Source organism: Sus scrofa, unplaced genomic scaffold (assembly GCF_000003025.6).
Source record: "Sus scrofa isolate TJ Tabasco breed Duroc unplaced genomic scaffold, Sscrofa11.1 Contig2407, whole genome shotgun sequence".
Classification (NCBI taxonomy): domain Eukaryota; kingdom Metazoa; phylum Chordata; class Mammalia; order Artiodactyla; family Suidae; genus Sus; species Sus scrofa.
This window is the reverse complement of record NW_018085084.1, coordinates 17,855-36,047: the sequence shown is the minus strand read 5'-3', so window position 1 is coordinate 36,047 and position 18,193 is coordinate 17,855. Positions and strand designations below refer to the sequence as shown.

Sequence of the window (18,193 nt, the reverse complement as noted above, 5' to 3'; positions counted from 1 at the left end):
TTTTTCCTTTCATCACGTTGAGGATATCATGCCACTCCCTTCTGGCCTGCAGAGTTTCTGCTGAAAAATCTGCTGATAGCCTTATCGGGTTCCTTGTATGTTATTTGTTTCTTTTCCCTAGCTGCTTTCAAGATTTTCTCTTTGTCTTTAATTTTGGTCAGTTTGATTAGTATGTGTCTCAGGGTGTTCCTCCTTGGGTTTACTTTGTATGGTACTCGTTGTGCTTCCTAGATTTGAGTGAGTGGTTCCTTCCCCATGTTAGGGAAGTTTTTGGCTATTATCTCTTGGGATATTTTTTCTGTCTCTTTCTCTCTCTCTTCTCCTTCTGGCACCCCTATAATATGGATGTAGGTGCGTTTCACGTTGTCCCAGAGTTCTCTGAGACTCTCTTCATTTGTTTTCAATCTTTTTTCTCTTTTCTGTTCTGCATCCATAATTTCCACTAATCTGTCCTCCACCTCGCTTATTCGTTCTTCTGCCTCCTGTATTCTGCTGTTAGCTGCTTCTAGTGAATTTTTTATTTCAGTTATTGTATTTTGCATCTCTTCTTGTTTCAGTTTTATATCTTGTATCTCTTTGGTCAGTGTTTCCTGTAAGTTATCCATCTTTGCCTCCAGTTTATTTCCAATGTCTTGCATCATCTTCAGCATCAACAGTCTAAAGTTTTTTTCCTGGAGGCTGAGAATCTCCTCAGGGCTTAGCTGTTTTTCTGGGGTTTTTTCTTTCTCCCTCATCTGAGTTACAGTTCTCTGTCTTTTCGTTTTTATAGGTTTTTGGTGTGGTGACCTTCTTACAGATAATAGAGTTGTAGCCTCTCTTACTTCTGATGTCTGCCCCCTGTGGCTGAAGTCAGTATGGAGGCTTGGTGTAGGCTTCCTGATGGGAGGGGCTGATGCCTGCCCCCTGGTAGGAGGAGCCGATTCTAATCCCTCTGGTGGGTGGGGCTTAGTCTCTGGCTGGGATTAGAGGCAGCTGTGTGCCTGAGGGGTCTTTAGGTAGCCTATTTACTGAGGGACAGGGCTGTGATCCCACCTGGGTTGTTGTTTGCCCTGGGGCTTCTCAGCAGCTGGCTGATGGGTGGGGCCAGATTTTCCCAAAATGGCCACCTCCAGAGAAAGGCACTGCTGCTGAATATTCCCGAGAGCTTTGCTTTCAATGTCCTTCCCTCACAACAAGACACATTCACCCCTGTTTTCCCAGGATGTTCTCCAAGAACTGCGGTCAGGTTTGACCCAGATTCCTATGGAGATGTTGCTTTGCCCTGGGACTCAGTGCATGTGAAAGTCTGTGTGCGCCTTTTAAGAATGGGGTCTCCGTTTCCCCTAGTCTGGTGGAGCTCTTGCGCACAAGCCCCACTGGCCTTCAATGCCAGATGCTCTGGGGCTCTTTCTCCCAGTGCCAGATCCCCACATGTGAGAGTTTGATGTGTGGCTCAGAACTCTCACTCCTGTAGGTGAGTCTCTGTGAACCAGTTAGTTTCCAGTCTGTGGAGCTTTCCACCCAGGAGGTATGGGGTTGTTTATATCGTGAAATCGCCCCTCCTACCTCTTGATGTGGCCTCCTCTTTTTTTCCTGGAGTAGGGTACCTTTTTTAAGGTTTCCCGTCCATTTTGGTGAAGTGTGCTCAGTCTTTAGTTGTGAATTTTGTTGTTTTTAGGAGAGAAGTTGAGCTCCAGTCCTTCTATTCCACCATCTTAATCCCGTCTCCGAAGGTGCTGTCTTTTCTCCCTTGTATATTCTTGCCTCCTTTGTCATAGATTAGTTGACTGTAGGTGCATGGGTTTAATTCTGGGCTTTCTATCCTGTTCCACTGATCTATATTTTTGTCTTTGTGCCAGTACCATACAGTTTTGATGACTACAGCTGTGAAGTATAATCTGAAGGAAGGGTGCCTGATTCCTCCAGCTCCATTTTTCTTTTTCAGGATGGCTTTGGCTCTTCTGGGTCTTTTGTGCTTCCAAACAAACTTTAAAATATTTTGTTCAAGTTCTGTGAAAAATGTCCTTGGTACTTTGATAGGGATTGCATTGAATCTGTAGATTGCCTTGGGTAGTAGAGTCATTTTGATGATATTGACTCTTCCAATCCAAGAGCATGGTATGTCTTTCCATCTGTTTTTGTCATCTTTGATGTCTTTCATAAGCATCTTATAGTTTTCAGAGTAGAGATCCTTTGTTGCTTTTAGGTAGCTTTATTCCTAAGTATTTTATTCTTTTTGATGGGATGGTAAGTGGGATTATTTCCCTAATTTCTCTTTCTAATCTTTTGTTGTTAGTATATGGAAATGCAGTCCATTTCTGTGTATTAATTTTATATCCTGTGACTTTGCCAAATTCAATTATGAGCTCTAATTTTTTGGTAGAGTCTTTAGGATTCTCTTAGTAACATATCATCTGCAAATAGTCATAGTTTTACTTCTTCCTTTCCAATTTGGATTCCTTTTATTTCTTTTACTTCTCTGATTGCAGTGGCTAGGACTTCCAAAACTATGTTGAATAGTAGTGGCGAGAGTGGACATCCTTGTCTTGTTCCTGGTCTTAGTAGGAATTCTTTCAGCTTTTCACCATTGAGAATGATGTTAGCTGTGGGTTTGTCATATATGGCCTTTATTATGTTGAGGTAGGTACCCTCTATGCCCACTTTCTAAAAGGTTTTTATCAGAAATGGGTATTGGATTTTGTTAAAGATTTCTGCATCTATTGAGAGGATCATATTATGTGTGTGTGTGTGTCTTTTTGCCTTTTCTAGGGCCACACCCGAGGCATATGGAGGTGCTCAGGCTAGAGGTCTAATCAGAGCTATAGCCGCCAGCCTACGCCAGAGCCACAGCAATGCTGGGATCTGAGCCATGTCTGTGACCTACACCACAGCTCACAGCAACGCTGGATCCTTCACCCACTGAGGAAGGCCAGGGATAGTATCCACAACTGCATGGTTCCTAGTTGGATTTGGTAACCACTGAGCCACGACGGGAACACCACAGGATCACATGGTTTTTATTCTCAGTTTGTTAATGTGGTGTATAACACTGATTTATTTGCAGATACTGAAGAATCCTTGCATCCCTGGGATAAATCCCACTTGATCATTTTGTGCAATCCTTTCTATGTATTGTTGAATTAGGTTTTCTAGTATTTTGTTGAGGATTTTTGCATCTATGTTCATCAGTGAAATTGGCCTGTAATTTTCTTTTTTTATGGTATCTTTGTGTGGTTTTGGTATCAGGGTAATGGTGGCCTCACAGAATGAGTTTGGGAGTGTTCCTGCCTCTGTGAGTTTTTGCAATAGTTTCAAAAGGATAGGTGTTAGCTCTTCTCTAAATGTTACATTGAACTCGCTTGTGAAGCCATCTGGACTTTGGTTTGTTGGAAGTTTTTAAATCTCAATTTCAGTACTTGTGATTGGTCTGTTCATCTTTTCTATTTCATCTTGGTTTAGTCATGGACGATGATACTTTTCTAAGAATTTGTCCATTTCTTCTAGGTTTCCCATTTTATTGGCATATAGTGGCATGTAGTAGTCTCTTATGATCCTTTGTATTTCTGTGATGTCCATGGTTACCTCTCCCTTTTCATTTCTTTTTTTTTTCCCACTGTACAGCAAGGGGGTCAGGTTATCCTTACATGTATACATTACAATTACATTTTTCCCCCACCCTTTCTTCTGTTGCAACATGAGTATCTAGACAAAGTTCTCAATGCTATTCAGCAGGATCTCCTTGTAAATCTATTCTAAGTTGTGTCTGATAAGCCCAAGCTCCTGATCCCTCCCACTCCCTCCCCCTCCCATCAGGCAGCCACAAGTCTCTTCTCCAAGTCCATGATTTTCTTTTCTGAGGAGATGTTCATTTGTGCTGAATATTAGATTCCAGTTATAAGTGATATCATATGGTATTTGTCTTTGTCTCTCTGGCTCATTTCACTCAGTATGAGATTCTCTAGTTCCATCCATGTTGCTGCAAATGGCATGATGTCATTACTTTTTATGGCTGAATAGTATTCCATTGTGTATATATACCACATCTTCCAAATCCAATCAGCTGTCGATGGACATTTGGGTTGTTTCCATGTCCTGGCTATTGTGAATAGTGCTGCAATGAACATGCGGGTGCATGTGCCTCTTTTAAGTAGAGTTTTGTCCGGATAGATGCCCAAGAGTGGGATTGCGGGGTCATATGGAAGTTCTATGGATAGATTTCTAAGGTATCTCCAGACTGTTCTCCATAGTGGCTGTACCAGTTTACATTCCCACCAACAGTGCAGGAGAGTTCCCTTTTCTCCACACCCCATCCAGCACTTGTTATTTGTGGATTTATTAATGATGGCCATTCTGACTGGTGTGAGGTGATATCTCATGGTAGTTTTGATTTGCATTTCTCTTATAGTCAGCGATGTTGAGCATTTTTTCATGTGTTTGTTGGCCATCTGTATATCTTCTTTGGAGAAATGTCTATTCAGGTCTTTTGCCCATTTTTCCATTGATTGATTGGCTTTTTTGCTGTTGGGTTGTATAAGTTGTTTATATATTCTAGAGATTAAGCCCTTGTCAGTTGCATCATTTGAAACTGTTTTCTCCCATTCTGTAAGTTGTCTTTTTGTTTTCTTTTTGGTTTCCTTTGCTGTGCAAAAGCTTTTCAGTTTGATGAGGTCCCATGGGTTTATTTTTGCTCTAATTTCTATTGCTTTGGGAGACTGACCTGAGAAAATATTCAAGATGTTGATGTCAGAGAGTGTTCTGCCTATGTTTTCTTCTAGGAGTTTGATGGTGTCCTGTCGTATATTTAGGTCTTTCAGCCATTTTGAGTTTATTTTTGTGCATGGTGTGAGGGTGTGTTCTAGTTTCATTGCTTTGCATGCAGCTGTCCAGGTTTCCCAGCAATGCTTGCTGAATAGACTTTCTTTTTCCCATTTTATGTTCTTGCCTCCCTTGTCAAAGATTAATTGACCATAGGTGTCAGGGCTTATTTCCGGGTTCTCTATTCTGTTCCATGGGTCTGTCTGTCTGTTTTGATACCAGTACCACACAGTTTTGATGACTGTGGCTTTGTAGTATTTCTTGAAGTCTGGGAGACTTATGCCTCCTGCTTGGTTTTTGCTTCTCAGGATTGCTTTGGCGATTCTGGGTCTTTTGTGTTCCATATAAATGTTTGGATTGTTTGTTCTAGTTCTATGAAAAATGTCATGGGTAATTTGATAGGGATTGCATTGAATATGTAGATTGCTTTGGGTAGTATGGCCATTTTCACAATATTGATTTTCCCAATCCAGGAACATGGAATATCTTTCCATTTCTTTACATCTTCTTTGATTTCTTTGATTAAAGTTTCATAGTTCTCGGCATATAGGTCCTTTACCTCCTTGGTCAGGTGTATTCCGAGGTATTTGATTTTGTGAGGTGCAATTTTAAAAGGTATCGTATTTTTGTATTCCTTTTCTAATGTTTCATTGCTGGTATACAGAAATGCAACTGACTTCTGAATGTTAATCTTATAGCCTGCTACTTTGCTGAATTTATTAATCAGTTCAAGTAGTTTTGGGGTTGAGTCCTTAGGGTTTTCTATGTATAGTATCATGTCATCTGCATACAGTAACAGTTTTATCTCTTCTCTTCCTATATGGATGCCTTTTATTTCTTTGGTTTGTCTAATTGCTGTGGCCAGGACTTCCAAAACTATGTTGAAGAGCAGTGGTGAGAGTGGGCATCCCTGTCTTGTTCCAGATTTGAGTGAGAAGGCTTTCAGTTTTTCCCCATTGAGTATTATATTTGCTGTAGGTTTCTCATAAATGGCTTTGATTATATTCAGGAATGTTCCCTCTATACCCACTTTGGCAAGGGTCTTGATCATGAATAGATGTTGGACTTTGTCAAATACTTTTTCTGTGTCTATTGAGATGATCATATGATTTTTGACTTTTTTTTTGTTAATGTGGTGTATGATGCTGATTGATTTGCGTATGTTGAACCATCCTTGTGAACCTGGGATGAACCCTACCTGGTCATGGTGTATAATTTTTTTGGTATGTTGTTGGATTCGGTTGGCTAAGATTTTGTTGAGAATTTTTGCATCTATATTCATCAATGATATTGGGCGATAGTTTTCTTTTTTGGTGGTATCTCTGCCTGGTTTTGGAATGAGGGTGATGGTGGCCTCATAGAATGTCTTTGGGAGTATTCCTTCTTCTTCAACCTTTTGAAAGAGTTTAAGGAGGATGGGCACCAATTCCTCTTTATATGTTTGATAGAATTCACCTGTGAAGCCATCTGGTCCTGGACTTTTATTTGTAGGGAGTGATTTTATGACCTCTTCAATTTCATTTCTAGTGATCGGTCTGTTCAGTTGGTCTGTTTCTGCTTGATTCAGTTTTGGCAGGCTGTAAGATTCTAGAAAATTGTCCATTTCTTCCAGATTGTCAAACTTGTTGCCGTATAGTTGTTCATAGTATTCTCTTATGGTTTTTTGTATTTCTGCTGTATCCGTTGTGATTTCTCCTTTTTCATTTATAATTTTGGTGATTTGGGTTCTTTCTCTCCTCTTTTTAGTGAGTCTGGCCAGGGGTTTGTCAATTTTGTTCACCTTTTCAAAGAACCAGCTCTTGGTTTTATTAATTTTCTCCATTGCTTTTTGAGTCTCTATTTTATTGATTTCTTCTTTGATCTTTATAATTTCCTTCCTTCTGCTGACTTTAGGACTTTTTGTTCCCTTTTCATTTCTAATTTTATTGATTTGAGTCCTCTTTTTTTCATGATAAGTCTGGCTAAAGGTTTATCAATTTTGTTGATCTTTTCTAAGAACTTTTAGTTTCATTGATCTTTTCTATGCTTTTCTTCATTTCTAATTCATTAATTTCTGCTCTGATCTTTATGGTTTCTTCTGCTAACTTTTAGTCTTGTCTGTTCTGTCTCTAGCTGCTTTAGATGTAATGTTAGGTTTTTTGTTTTTTGTTTTTGGGGTTTTTTGGTCTTTTTGCCTTTTCTAGGGCTGCTCCTGTGGCACATGGAGGTTCCCAGGCTAGGTGTCTAATCAGAGCTGTAGCCGCCAGCCTACGCCAGAGCCACAGCAACTCAGGATCCAAGCCAGTCTGCAACCTACACCACAGCTCATGGCAACGCTGGATCCTTAACCCACTGAGCAAGGCCAGGGATCAAACCTGCAACCTCATGGTTCCTAGTCAAGTTCGTTAACCACTGTGCCACAATGGGAACTCCAATTTTAGGTTGTTTATTTGAGCTTTTTCTTGTTTCCTGAGGTTGGCTTGTATTGCCATAAACTTCCCTCTTATAACTGCTTTTTCTGCTTCCCATAGGTTTGAGAGTGTTGTATCTTTGTTCTCATTTGCTTCTAGGTATTTTTTAATTTCCTCTCTGATATCTTCACTGATCCATTGGTTGTTTAGTCTGCATGTGCCTGTGTTTTTTGCACTTTTTTTTGTTGTTGATTTCCAGTCATATAGCATTGTGGTAGAAAAAGATGCTTGATAGGATTTCAGTTTTCTTAAAGTTACCAAGGCTTGATTTTTGGCACAGAATGTGATCAATCCTACAGAATGTTCTGTATGCACTTGAGAAAAATGTGTATTCTCCTGCTTTTGGATGGAATGTCTTATAAATATCTACTAAGTCCAAATGGTCTAATGCTTCATTTAGGGCCTCTGTTTCCATGATGGTTTTCTGTCTAGATGATCTGTCCATTGCTGTAAGTGGGGTGTTAAAGTCCCCCAGTATGATTGTGTTACTGTCGATTTCTCCTTTTAAGGTTGTTAGCAGTTGCTTTATCTAGTGAGGTGATCCTATGTAGGGTGCATATATATTTACAACTGTTATATCTGCTTCTTGGATTGATCCTTTGATCATTAGGTAATGTCCTTCCTTGTCTCCAAAATATTCTTCATTTTAAGGTCTATTTTGTCTGATATGAGTATTGCTACTCAGCTTTCTTTTGATTCCTGTTTGCATGAAATATTTTCAGCCATCCTCTCACTTTCTTTTTTTGTCTTTTTTTTTTTTTTTTTTTTTTTTTTTTTGCTATTTCTTTGGGCCGCTTTTGCAGCATATGGAGGTTCCCAGGATAGGGGTCGAATTGGAGCTGCAGCCACTGGCCTACGCCAGAGCCACAGCAATGCGGGATCCAAGCCACGTCTGCAACCTACACTACAGCTCACGGCAATGCCGGATCATTAACCCACTGAGCAAGGGCAGGGACCAAACCCTCAACCTCATGGTTCCTAGTCAGATTCGTTAACCACTGCGCCACGACGGGAACTCCATCCTCTCACTTTCAATTTGTATGTGTCCCTAGAAGTGAAATGGGTCTCTTGAAGACAGCATACATATGGGTCTTGTTTTTGTGTCCATTCAGCCAGTCCATGTCTTATGCTTGGGGCATTTAGTCCATTTACATTTAAGGTAATTATTGGTATGTATGTTCTTATTGCCATTTTATGAATTGCTTTGGATTTGTTTTTGTTGCTCTTTTTCTTCCCTTCTTCTCTTGTTCTCTCCTCTTCTGGTTTGATGACTATCTTTAGCATTGTATTTGAATTGATTTTTCTTATTTGTTTGTGTATCAATTGCAGATTTTTGGTTTGCAGCTGCCCTGAAGTTTTGGTATAGGACTCAATATAAATAGGCAATTGTTTTAAGTTGTTGGTCTCTTAATTACAAGTGCATCCCCAGTGTCCTGCATTTGTAGGCTCCTCTTCTGACAATTTCTGATATTGGTAGTATAATTGTCAATGGATAATTTCCTATCTTTACTGTATATATGCCTTTACTGGAAAGCCTTGTCATTTGTGGCATTTTTGTTTCTGGTCACAGCCTTTTCTTTTCTGCCTAGAGAAGTTCCTTTAGTATTTGTTGTAAAGCTGGTTTAGTGGTGCTGAATTCTCTTAGCTTTTGCTTATCTGTGAAGCTTTTGATTTCTCCTTCAAATCCAAATGAGAGCCTTGTTGGGTAAAGTAATCTTGGTTGTAGGTTTTTCCCTTTCATCACCTTAAGTATATCATGCCACTCTCTTCTGGCCTGCAGAGTTTCTGCTGAAAAATCTGCCAATAACCTTATCTGAGTTCCCTTGTATGTTACTTGTTTCTTTTCCCTAGCTGCTTTCAAGATTTTCTCTTTGTCTTTAATTTTGGTCAGTTTGATTAATATGTGTCTCGGTGTATTCCTCCTTGGGTTTATTTTATACGGTATTCGTTGCACCTCTTAGATTTGACTGAGTGGTTCCCTTCCCATGTTAGGAAAGTTTTAATTTATTATCTCTTCAAATATTTTTTCTGTTCCTTTCTCTCACTCTTCTTCTGGCACCCCATCATATGGATGTTGATGCATTTAATGTTGTCCCAGAGTTCTCTGAGACTCTCATTTCTTTTCAATTGTTTTTCTCCTTTCTATTCCACATCAGTGATTTCCACTGGTCTGTCCTCCACCTTGCTTATTCATTCTTCTGCCTCCTGTATTCTGCTGTTGGTTGCTTCTAGTGAATTTTTCATTTCAGTTATTGTATTTTGCATCTCTTCTTGCTTAAGTTTTAAATCTTGTATTTCATTGCTCAATGTTTGCTCTAAATTATCTATCTTTGCCTCTGGTTTATTTTGAATGTCTTGCATCATCTTCAGCATCATCAGTCTAAAGTCTTTTTCTTGGAGGCTGAGAATCTCCAGATCACTTAGCTGTTTTTCTAGGATTTTTCTTTCTCTCTTATCTCAGTTATAGTTCTCTGTCTTTTCATTTTTACAGGCTTTGGGTGTGGTGACGTTTTAACAGAAAATAAAATTGTAGCCTCTCTTACTTCTGGTGTATGCCCCCTTGTGGCTGAAATTGGTATGGGGGCTTGCTGCAGGCTTCCTGATGGGAGGGACTGGTGCCTGCCCATTGGTAGGTGGAGGTGATTCCTATCCCTCTGGTGGGTGGGGCTTTGTCTCTGGATGAGATTAGAGGCAACTGTATGCCTGGGGGTCTTTAGGCAGCCTATTTATTGATGGGCAGGGCTGTGATCCAGCCTGGACTGTTGTTTGGCCTGGGGCACCTCAGTGCCCGATGGGTGGGGCCAGATTTTCCCAAAATGGCCACCTCCAGAGAAAGGCATGCTGATCAATATTCCCAGGAGCTTTGTTTCCAATGTCCTTCCCCCACAACAAGCCACATTCACCCCTGTTTTCCCAGGGAATTTTCCAAGGCTGCAGTCAGGTCTGGCCCAGATTCCTTTGAGCCTCTGATTTGCCCTGGGACCCAGGGCACATGAAAGCCTGTGTGTGCCTTTCAAGAATGTGGTCTCTGTTTGCCCCAGTCATGTGGAGCTCTTGTGCATAAGCCCTAGTGGTCTTCAATGCCAGATGTTTCAGGGGCTCTTTCTCCCAATGCCAGATCCCCAGGCATGGGCACTTGATGTGGGGCTCAGAACTCTCACTCCTGTAGGTGAGTCTCTGTGATACAGATACTTTCCAAACTGTGGACTTCCCACCCGGGAGGTTTAGGGGTGCTTATATCACATAATCACCCCTTCAACCACTTGATGTGGCCTCCTCTTTGTCTTCTGAAGCAGGATATCTTTTTGAAAATTTCCAGTCCAGTTGGTTGAAGGCTGTTCAGCATTTGGTTCTAATTTTGTTGTTTTTAGGAGCAAAGTTGAGCTCCAGTCCTTCTTTTCAACCATCTTAATCATGTCTCTAGAGTTTTTTAAGATATCACAATTTCACCATTAAATCTACCTTGTGATTTCAAATCAGTGGATCATCCTATTTTTCTTTATATGTGATGGTTAACTTCTCTCCCTACCTTTCTCTTCCAGAATTTAAATGTAGAAAGATTAATAAACTTAAATGAAATATGAGAGGTGCAATGCTTTTCAAGTCAGAGAAGGTGGAGTAATCGGCTTGATTTAGGAGAATAAAAGCCCACCAGTTGCTTGAATGCAGAGTGAGTGTGTAAAGAATGAGTGCTGACATTCCCTAAGGAACCAGAATCACTGGCAGGAAATTGTCAGGCCTCCAAATCCATCCACAGACTTCAGAACTATCCCTAGAAGGGTGACACTAAATGCCAAATGCACCAGATCAAAATAAGAATGTGAACAGTCACATGGATTTGTATTTTAAAAACATGTTTTAAGAAATAAGCCACACTTGGGAGTTCCCATTGTGGCGCAGTGGAAATGAATCCAACTAGGAACCATGACGTTGCAGGTTTGATCCCTGGCCTTGCTCAGTGGGTTAAGGATCTGGCATTGCCATGAGCAGAGGTGTATCCCGGTGGCTACAGCTCTAATTAGACCCCTAGCCTGCCAATCTCCATATGCCATGGGTGTGGCCCTAAAAAGCAAAAAAAAAAAAAAAAAGAAGAAGAAGCAAGCCACATTTCTCTGAAATAATGAGATCGCTAAATATTTAGTAACTTCTTATTTTTTAATTTATTATTAGTACTACTATTACTACTACTACCACTACTATTATTATTATTACTATTAGTCTTTTTAGGGCTGCACCTGTGGCATATGTAGGTTCCCAGGATGGGTTCAAATACGAGTTGTAGCTGCCAGCCTACACCACAGCCACAGTAGTGCAGGATCCAAGACACGTCTGTGATCTATACCACAGCTCACGACAAAGCCAGATCATTAACACACTGAGTGAGGCCGGGGAATAAACACATGTCCTCATGGATGCTAGTCAGATTCATTTCAGTTGAGCCACAACGGGAACTCCTAGAACCTTTTTATTAAGTGCTTCTTTTTAAAAGCAAAAAACTGAGCTAGGTCCTCTGGGAAAACACAACCCAGTCTACAGTTCACAAGTCTAGACAGAGCTTCAGCCATCATAGAATCAATTTACAAAACTTGGGTGAATACACAAAATAATCTGTATCAAAATATATAAACCACAGAAAGGTCTACTCAATATTCTGAAATAACCTATATGAGAAAAAGAATGGATATATATATAACTAAAAATTTTTTTAAGAAGTCAAAATCCTTTTCATGCAAAGGTAAGGAAATTCAAAAATTCATGTAAAGGGAAACACACACAATTAAACAGAAAATTATCTAGAAATAAACCTTTGCATATAAAAACTGAGCAAAAGACCCAGGTTCTGTTATCCGCATTCATGCTGCAGCATCAAAATGACATGATTGTCAAAAAACAGTTAACATCACCTCCCAACTACATAACTTACCTTTAGAAACACTTACAAAACTTAACAGCTTTTTATTGGTATGATCTCATTTATCTTTGAGGTAATAGTGAAAAAACTACTATTGTCTCCACTTAGTAGATGCTCCCTAAGACCTGAGGAATAAAGTGAATATTGCAGGGTATTTAAGGTAATTAATTTATTGGGTCACTTGGTAGAATTTGAACCCATAATTATATCTTCTAGTTTGGTGCTTTGCTAAGGACAAGATAATGTCTCTGGTTACATTGGGTTCTAGGAGTAAAGCTAAATGAAAACATAAGGCATCATCTTAGTTTTCATCACCATCAATACACATATTTTCATTTATAGATGTACCCTTGTCATCAATGGTCTCCTGGGAGGTAAACAAAGTCAGTTAAACTCATAAGCTCCCCTTAATTACCTGCAATGCTACCAATGTACACACACTTATACTAACAAGTTAATTACATTTAATAAATTACCTCGTCTAAGGCATTCCACAGTTCCTCATCTGTATGATCACGAAAGGGATCCAGATTTTTCCTCATTGTTCCAGTGAATAAAACAGGTTCCTAAATACCCCAAAATTGTGAATGTTATTAAATTAACTTTTTATCATGCTAGACTGATTATAGAACAGAATTAAAACATAGAAAACCAAAATTTACCATAATCATTAAAAATAAGGTTGCAAATGTTTATTTACAAAACAGTATCTCTCGATTATTTTTCCACTGTACAAAGTATGCTCTAAAATATCTTGCAGACAACTGAACACTAAAAAAATAAAGTGCTGAAATGTGTGATCTTTTTTTTTTTTCCCCTGGTCTTTTTTGCTATTTCTTGGGCCGCTCCTGTGCCAATGGAGGTTCCCAGGCTAGGGGTCAAATCGGAGCTGTAGCCGCCGGCCTACACCACAGCCACAGCAACACAGGATCCAAGCCACGTCTGCAACCTACACCACAGCTCACGGCAACGCCGGATTGTTAACCCACTGAGCAAGGCCAGGGATGGAACCCGCAACCTCATGGTTCCTAGTCGGATTCGTTAACCACTGTGCCACGACGGGAACTCCTGAAATGTGTGATCTTAAGAAAAAAACTGAAGAAGAGAAAGGAACAGCCTTTGGCGTGGTGCTAAAAGCCGGACTCCTTTGAATGGCAAACTGAAGTCTCACCTGTGGAGTGGACACATTGCGGTGCATCAGGAGAATGAGCCTCACAAAACCTCACTATTAACTGCAGGGCCAGGGTGACCTGAAACCCACTGTGACGAGCACCACAAAAAAAACCTATTGTTCCTATTCATCTGCTTCTGAAAGAGACACAAGTAAATCATTCTGGAAACACAAGCTTCCTTCTGGGTTTCAAGACAGGAACTTGCACATAAACTCACATAGGCCATTTACGTTTTCTTCTGGAAAGCTCTAGTAACCTAAACCACAAGAACACAGGCAGCAGAGAAGAGCCCAACTGGCTCTTTTCAGTGAAGGGGCAGGAGAATGGGATGCATGGATGTGGAAACAAAGGAGACCTGACTGTTCCACAAGGGCCCAGGAACTGTTGCAAGGAATCGCCAGCCTTAAATCCTCCCGCCTGGACTTGGGCTGGACTGTTTGTTCCTCCTCACTCACAAAAGCCCGAGAACAAAGATGAAGACATTTCCTTCCGTAGCCAAGAAGAAGGAGGACACTCGGAGAGCCTCCCGTACCTTCTTTTCCTATTGTCTTACTTTGAAGTCTGGTGAGAGAGAAATGGGTGCAGAAGACACACGCTGTGCCACCAAAAAAAGACACAACTCTAAGCAAAATCCAAAATTAAAAAGACTTTCCGAAATGTAAGACCAGATACTGGATAACTCTTAGAGGAAAACATAGGTCACTCTCTGATGTAAACTGCAGCAATATCTTCTCAGATATACCTCCTAAAGAAAATAAAAACAAAAATAAACAAATGGGACCTAATTAAAAGCTTTTGCACAGCAAAGGAAACCATAAACAGACCAAAAAGACAACCTACAGAATGGGAGAAAATAGTTGCCTAAGAAGCAACTGACAGGGATCAATCTCCAAAATATACAACCACCTCCTGCAGTTCAATAGCAAAAAAACAAACAGCATAAAAGAAAAAAAAATGGGCAGAAGAACTAACTTGACATTTCTCCAAAGAACACATACGGATAGCCAAAAAACCCATGAAAAGATGCTCAACGTCTCTAATTATTAAAGAAATGCAAATCAAAACTACTATGAGGTACCATCTTATACCATCCAGAATGCCCATCGCCAAAAAGTCTACAAATAATAAATGTTGGAGAGGGTGTAGAGAAAAGGGAATCCTCCTACACTGTTGGTGGGGATGTAAATTGGTGCAACCACTATGGAAAACAGTATGGAGGTATCTCAAAAAATTAAATATAGAACTACCATATGATCTTGCCATCCCACTTATGGGCATCTATCCAGAAAAAATTATAATTCGAAAACATACATGCACCCCAGTGTTCCCTGCAACACTACTTATAACAGCTAAGACTGGCAAGCAACCTCCATGTCAAGTGACAGAGAATGGATAAAGAAGATGTGGTATATATGGAGTTCCTGTTGTGGCACAGTGGTTAACGAATCCAACTAGGAACCATGAGGTTGCAGGTTCCATCCTTGGCCTTGCTCAGTGGGTTAACAATCCGACATTGCCGTGAGCTGTGGTGTTGGTTGCAGATGCGGCTTGGATCCTACGTTGCTGTGGTTCTGGCGTAGGCAGGCGGCTACAGCTCCAATTTGACCCCTAGCCTGGGAACCTCCATATGCCTCGTGAGTGGCCCAAGAAATAGCAAAAAGACAAAAAAAAAAAAAAAGATGTGGTATATAGATACACAGTGGACTATTACTTAGCCATAGAAAGCATGAAACAATGCCATCAGCAGCAACATGGATGGAACTAGAGATTATCATACTAAGTGAAATTAGACAGTGAAAGACCAGCATCATCTGATATCACCTACATGTGGAATCTAAAAAGAAAGGACACAAATGAACTTATTTACAGGACGGAAACAGATACACAGACATTGAAAAACATACAGTTGCCAAAGGGGACAGGTGGGGGGAAGCGAGGGATGGACCGGGGGTTTGGGATTGGCATATGCACACTGAGGTGTATGGAAGGACTGGCCACTGGGGACCTGCTGTACAGCACAGAGAACTCTACCCGGTGTCCGGTGATAATCTATGTGGGGAAAGAATCTGAGAGAAATGGATATGTGTATACACATGACTGGGTCACTTAGTTGTACAGCAGAAATTATCCCAACCTTGTCAATTAACTACATATAAATAAAATTTTTCAAAAAATTATGAAGGGAGCTCTCTTTGCACAAAGCTGTTTAAGCGGCCAACATACCTCCAAAGCACTGAAAATCACTGGTCACATGACATTACAAAAGGAATACTGAACTGAGCTGAAAAATCCTGAGACCCAAATGCAAGGTCCCCTTAAAACTCTCAAATTTAGGTTCAAAGACTAAACAACCACTTAGGCAATGGTAAGAGTTCCCTGTCAGGGAAATCACCATCACCTACTTTACATTTTGGAAAAACTTCTCACTCTCTGGAATGAGCAACTCTGTTTCCACAGGCCAGGCAATGGCGCTTCCTTCGGCTTTTCCACGAGGTTTACACAAACGACGTGAGCAGGCGAGGGGAGGCTGGTGCCCACTATTCCCCCCTCCCCTCTGACTCTCCCCACCTTCCCTCAAGGCTCTAAACCAGGGGCCGGATTCTACTCCGGGGCCCAGATGCGGGACCCTTCAAGGACTCGTGTTTGAGGAGATGATGATGGTTAATGAACCAGCTTTGAGCCCAACTGGGAGAAGGGAGAAGGGTCTCTGTGCTCATAATAAGGACAAGAATGTCTCTTTGCCCATCACAGCTTGTGTGACCTGAACAGTTTTTCCCTCCAGGTTCCTCTCACAGAGCAAGTTCACGTCTTGTAAGGGCTCTAAGGTTTGAAGCATCCACCAGGTTTTCAACATATACTCTAGACAGGCGTTACCTAGGCTAAAAAAAAAAAAAAAAAATCTTTTTAATAACTTTGTTTTTAATCTCTTCCTTCAATTCACAAAGAAAAGGCTCACAGTATTAGCAGGTTACTGACAGCAATTTTGCTGGTTCAGGAGAACAGACACAGGGACCCCATTTAAAGTTCAATCACCTGCTTCATAATCGGGGCCTGTCTCTACTGTCACCTCCCTCACCTTCTTCTCTTCAGGAAACTCCTTGAAGGGGATGAGGCTCTGCAAAGACTGGAGACTAGAGTGAGATTCTTTGCAGAAAGAGGAGTCCTTCCTCCTGAGCCCCTGCCAGACACCTGCAGCTGCTTCAGGCTGAGCTGTGGTCAGAGCCCTCAGACACACGGCAGGCCTTAAGGAGGTTCTGCCCATTAGCACCAAACCATTGCTGGTTGTCGTAAAAAGAAAAAAAATAATAATAAGGTTAAGATCTCCGACAGCAATAAGGGCCCACATTTAAATCTGTAGTAACAGTTTAAAAGAACATACTGGGCATTACTAGTATTTACTTAGCAGTATTAGATGAAAGAACATAGTTTAATAAATATTTCTCTGTTAGTGCCAAATGTTTCAAAATCAGTAAAATTTCAACAAAAAGTTGAAGGAAAAGAAGGATTGATTAAAACACTGACTGAAGTTGCATTTTTCTTTAAAGCAGCAACTCGTGAACAATGTCTGTTTGAAAATGTCAATGCCTTTTAGGCACAGTGTTCGCTTTGGTTTTTACGTTCATCCCTTGCCAATAAGAAACCACTGTTATCTTCCAAAGTAATCAAAATGCTCACAGACATACACTGCAAGGGCAGGTAAGGGTCAAACTAATGATCATTTCCGACAGATAATATTTAATTACCTCTAAGCAATGAAGTTAATAAATTAATTTTATCAACATCTGCAGGCAAAACACTCATTGTAGACATTTATAGTAGGACACACAACCTTCACGTAAATACCCACAAAATTTATCGGCCCACATCTTTTTTTTTCTGAAGGTGCACAATTAAACTGCATTTACTAAGAGTTAGCTGGCACAGCAGAGTCAGGGAAACCAATACACTTGTTCAATGTAAAACAGTAAGTGGGACATTCGTTTCCAAATTGTTTTGGAACGTCCCTTGTGGTACAGCAGGTTAAGGATCCAGCATTGCCACGGCAGGCTGCCACTGCTGTGAAGGTTTGATCCCTGGCCTGGGAACTTCGGGTGCAGCTCCCCACCCGCAAATTGTATTCATCATGGTTTAAAATTTATGCCTTTAAAATTTAATCCTTTGTATGGATTGGGAGGTTGAGACTGGCATACACACACTACTATATACTAAGTCGATTGGTAACCAGGACCTACTCGGTATCTCAAGGAAAACTATTAAATACCCTGTGATAGCTTATATGGGGATAGAATCTGGAAAAGAATGGATATATGTATATGTGTGTGTGTGTATGGCTGATTCATTTTGCTGTACACCTGAAACTAACAAACATTGGGAGTCACCTATACTTCAATGAAATTACTAAAAACAAACCAAAACCAAATTTAATTCTTTCTGCCACATTCAGTAGTAATTTTTTGTACTTTAACTAAGAGAACACAAGTTCATATTAGCTGTGTTACCCAAAAACGGCCACTCTGAATCAGAGCACTTAGTGTAGTAAGTGGATAATCCCTCAACACAGCTGCAAGACTGAGAACTGCAGTCTTACTGGCCCTTGTGTCTGCGCTGCTGGAAGACAAGACCCTCATTATCTTAAAAAGAAACCCTACCCAGGTTTAAAGACCTGGGATCAAGGCAAAAACCATACAACTGGTGACAAATTACACGGATTAAGCACAACAGTTTGCCCAAATTGTTTCAGTCCCAAACCAGAAAACCGCCCTCCACTAAAATACATCCTCAAGAGTAGCTATTGCTGCTGTTTCCTAAGGGCTACCTTCTCATTTCTAATCTGAGGACCTGACTTAAGGGGCAGCCAGTGCCCC

General features: G+C 40.6%; 1 protein-coding gene across 1 annotated transcript in view; it reads right to left on the bottom strand.

The window, feature by feature from the left end:
• Positions 1 to 18,193, bottom strand: part of LOC110258568 (multidrug resistance-associated protein 4-like) — a 54,959-nt gene that overhangs the window by 21,707 nt on the left and 15,059 nt on the right. Inside the window, exon 2 of the mRNA XM_021081816.1 lies at positions 12,633 to 12,722. Within this exon, the coding sequence (XP_020937475.1) occupies positions 12,633 to 12,722 (90 nt within the window). The remainder of the gene's footprint in view (positions 1 to 12,632; positions 12,723 to 18,193) is intronic.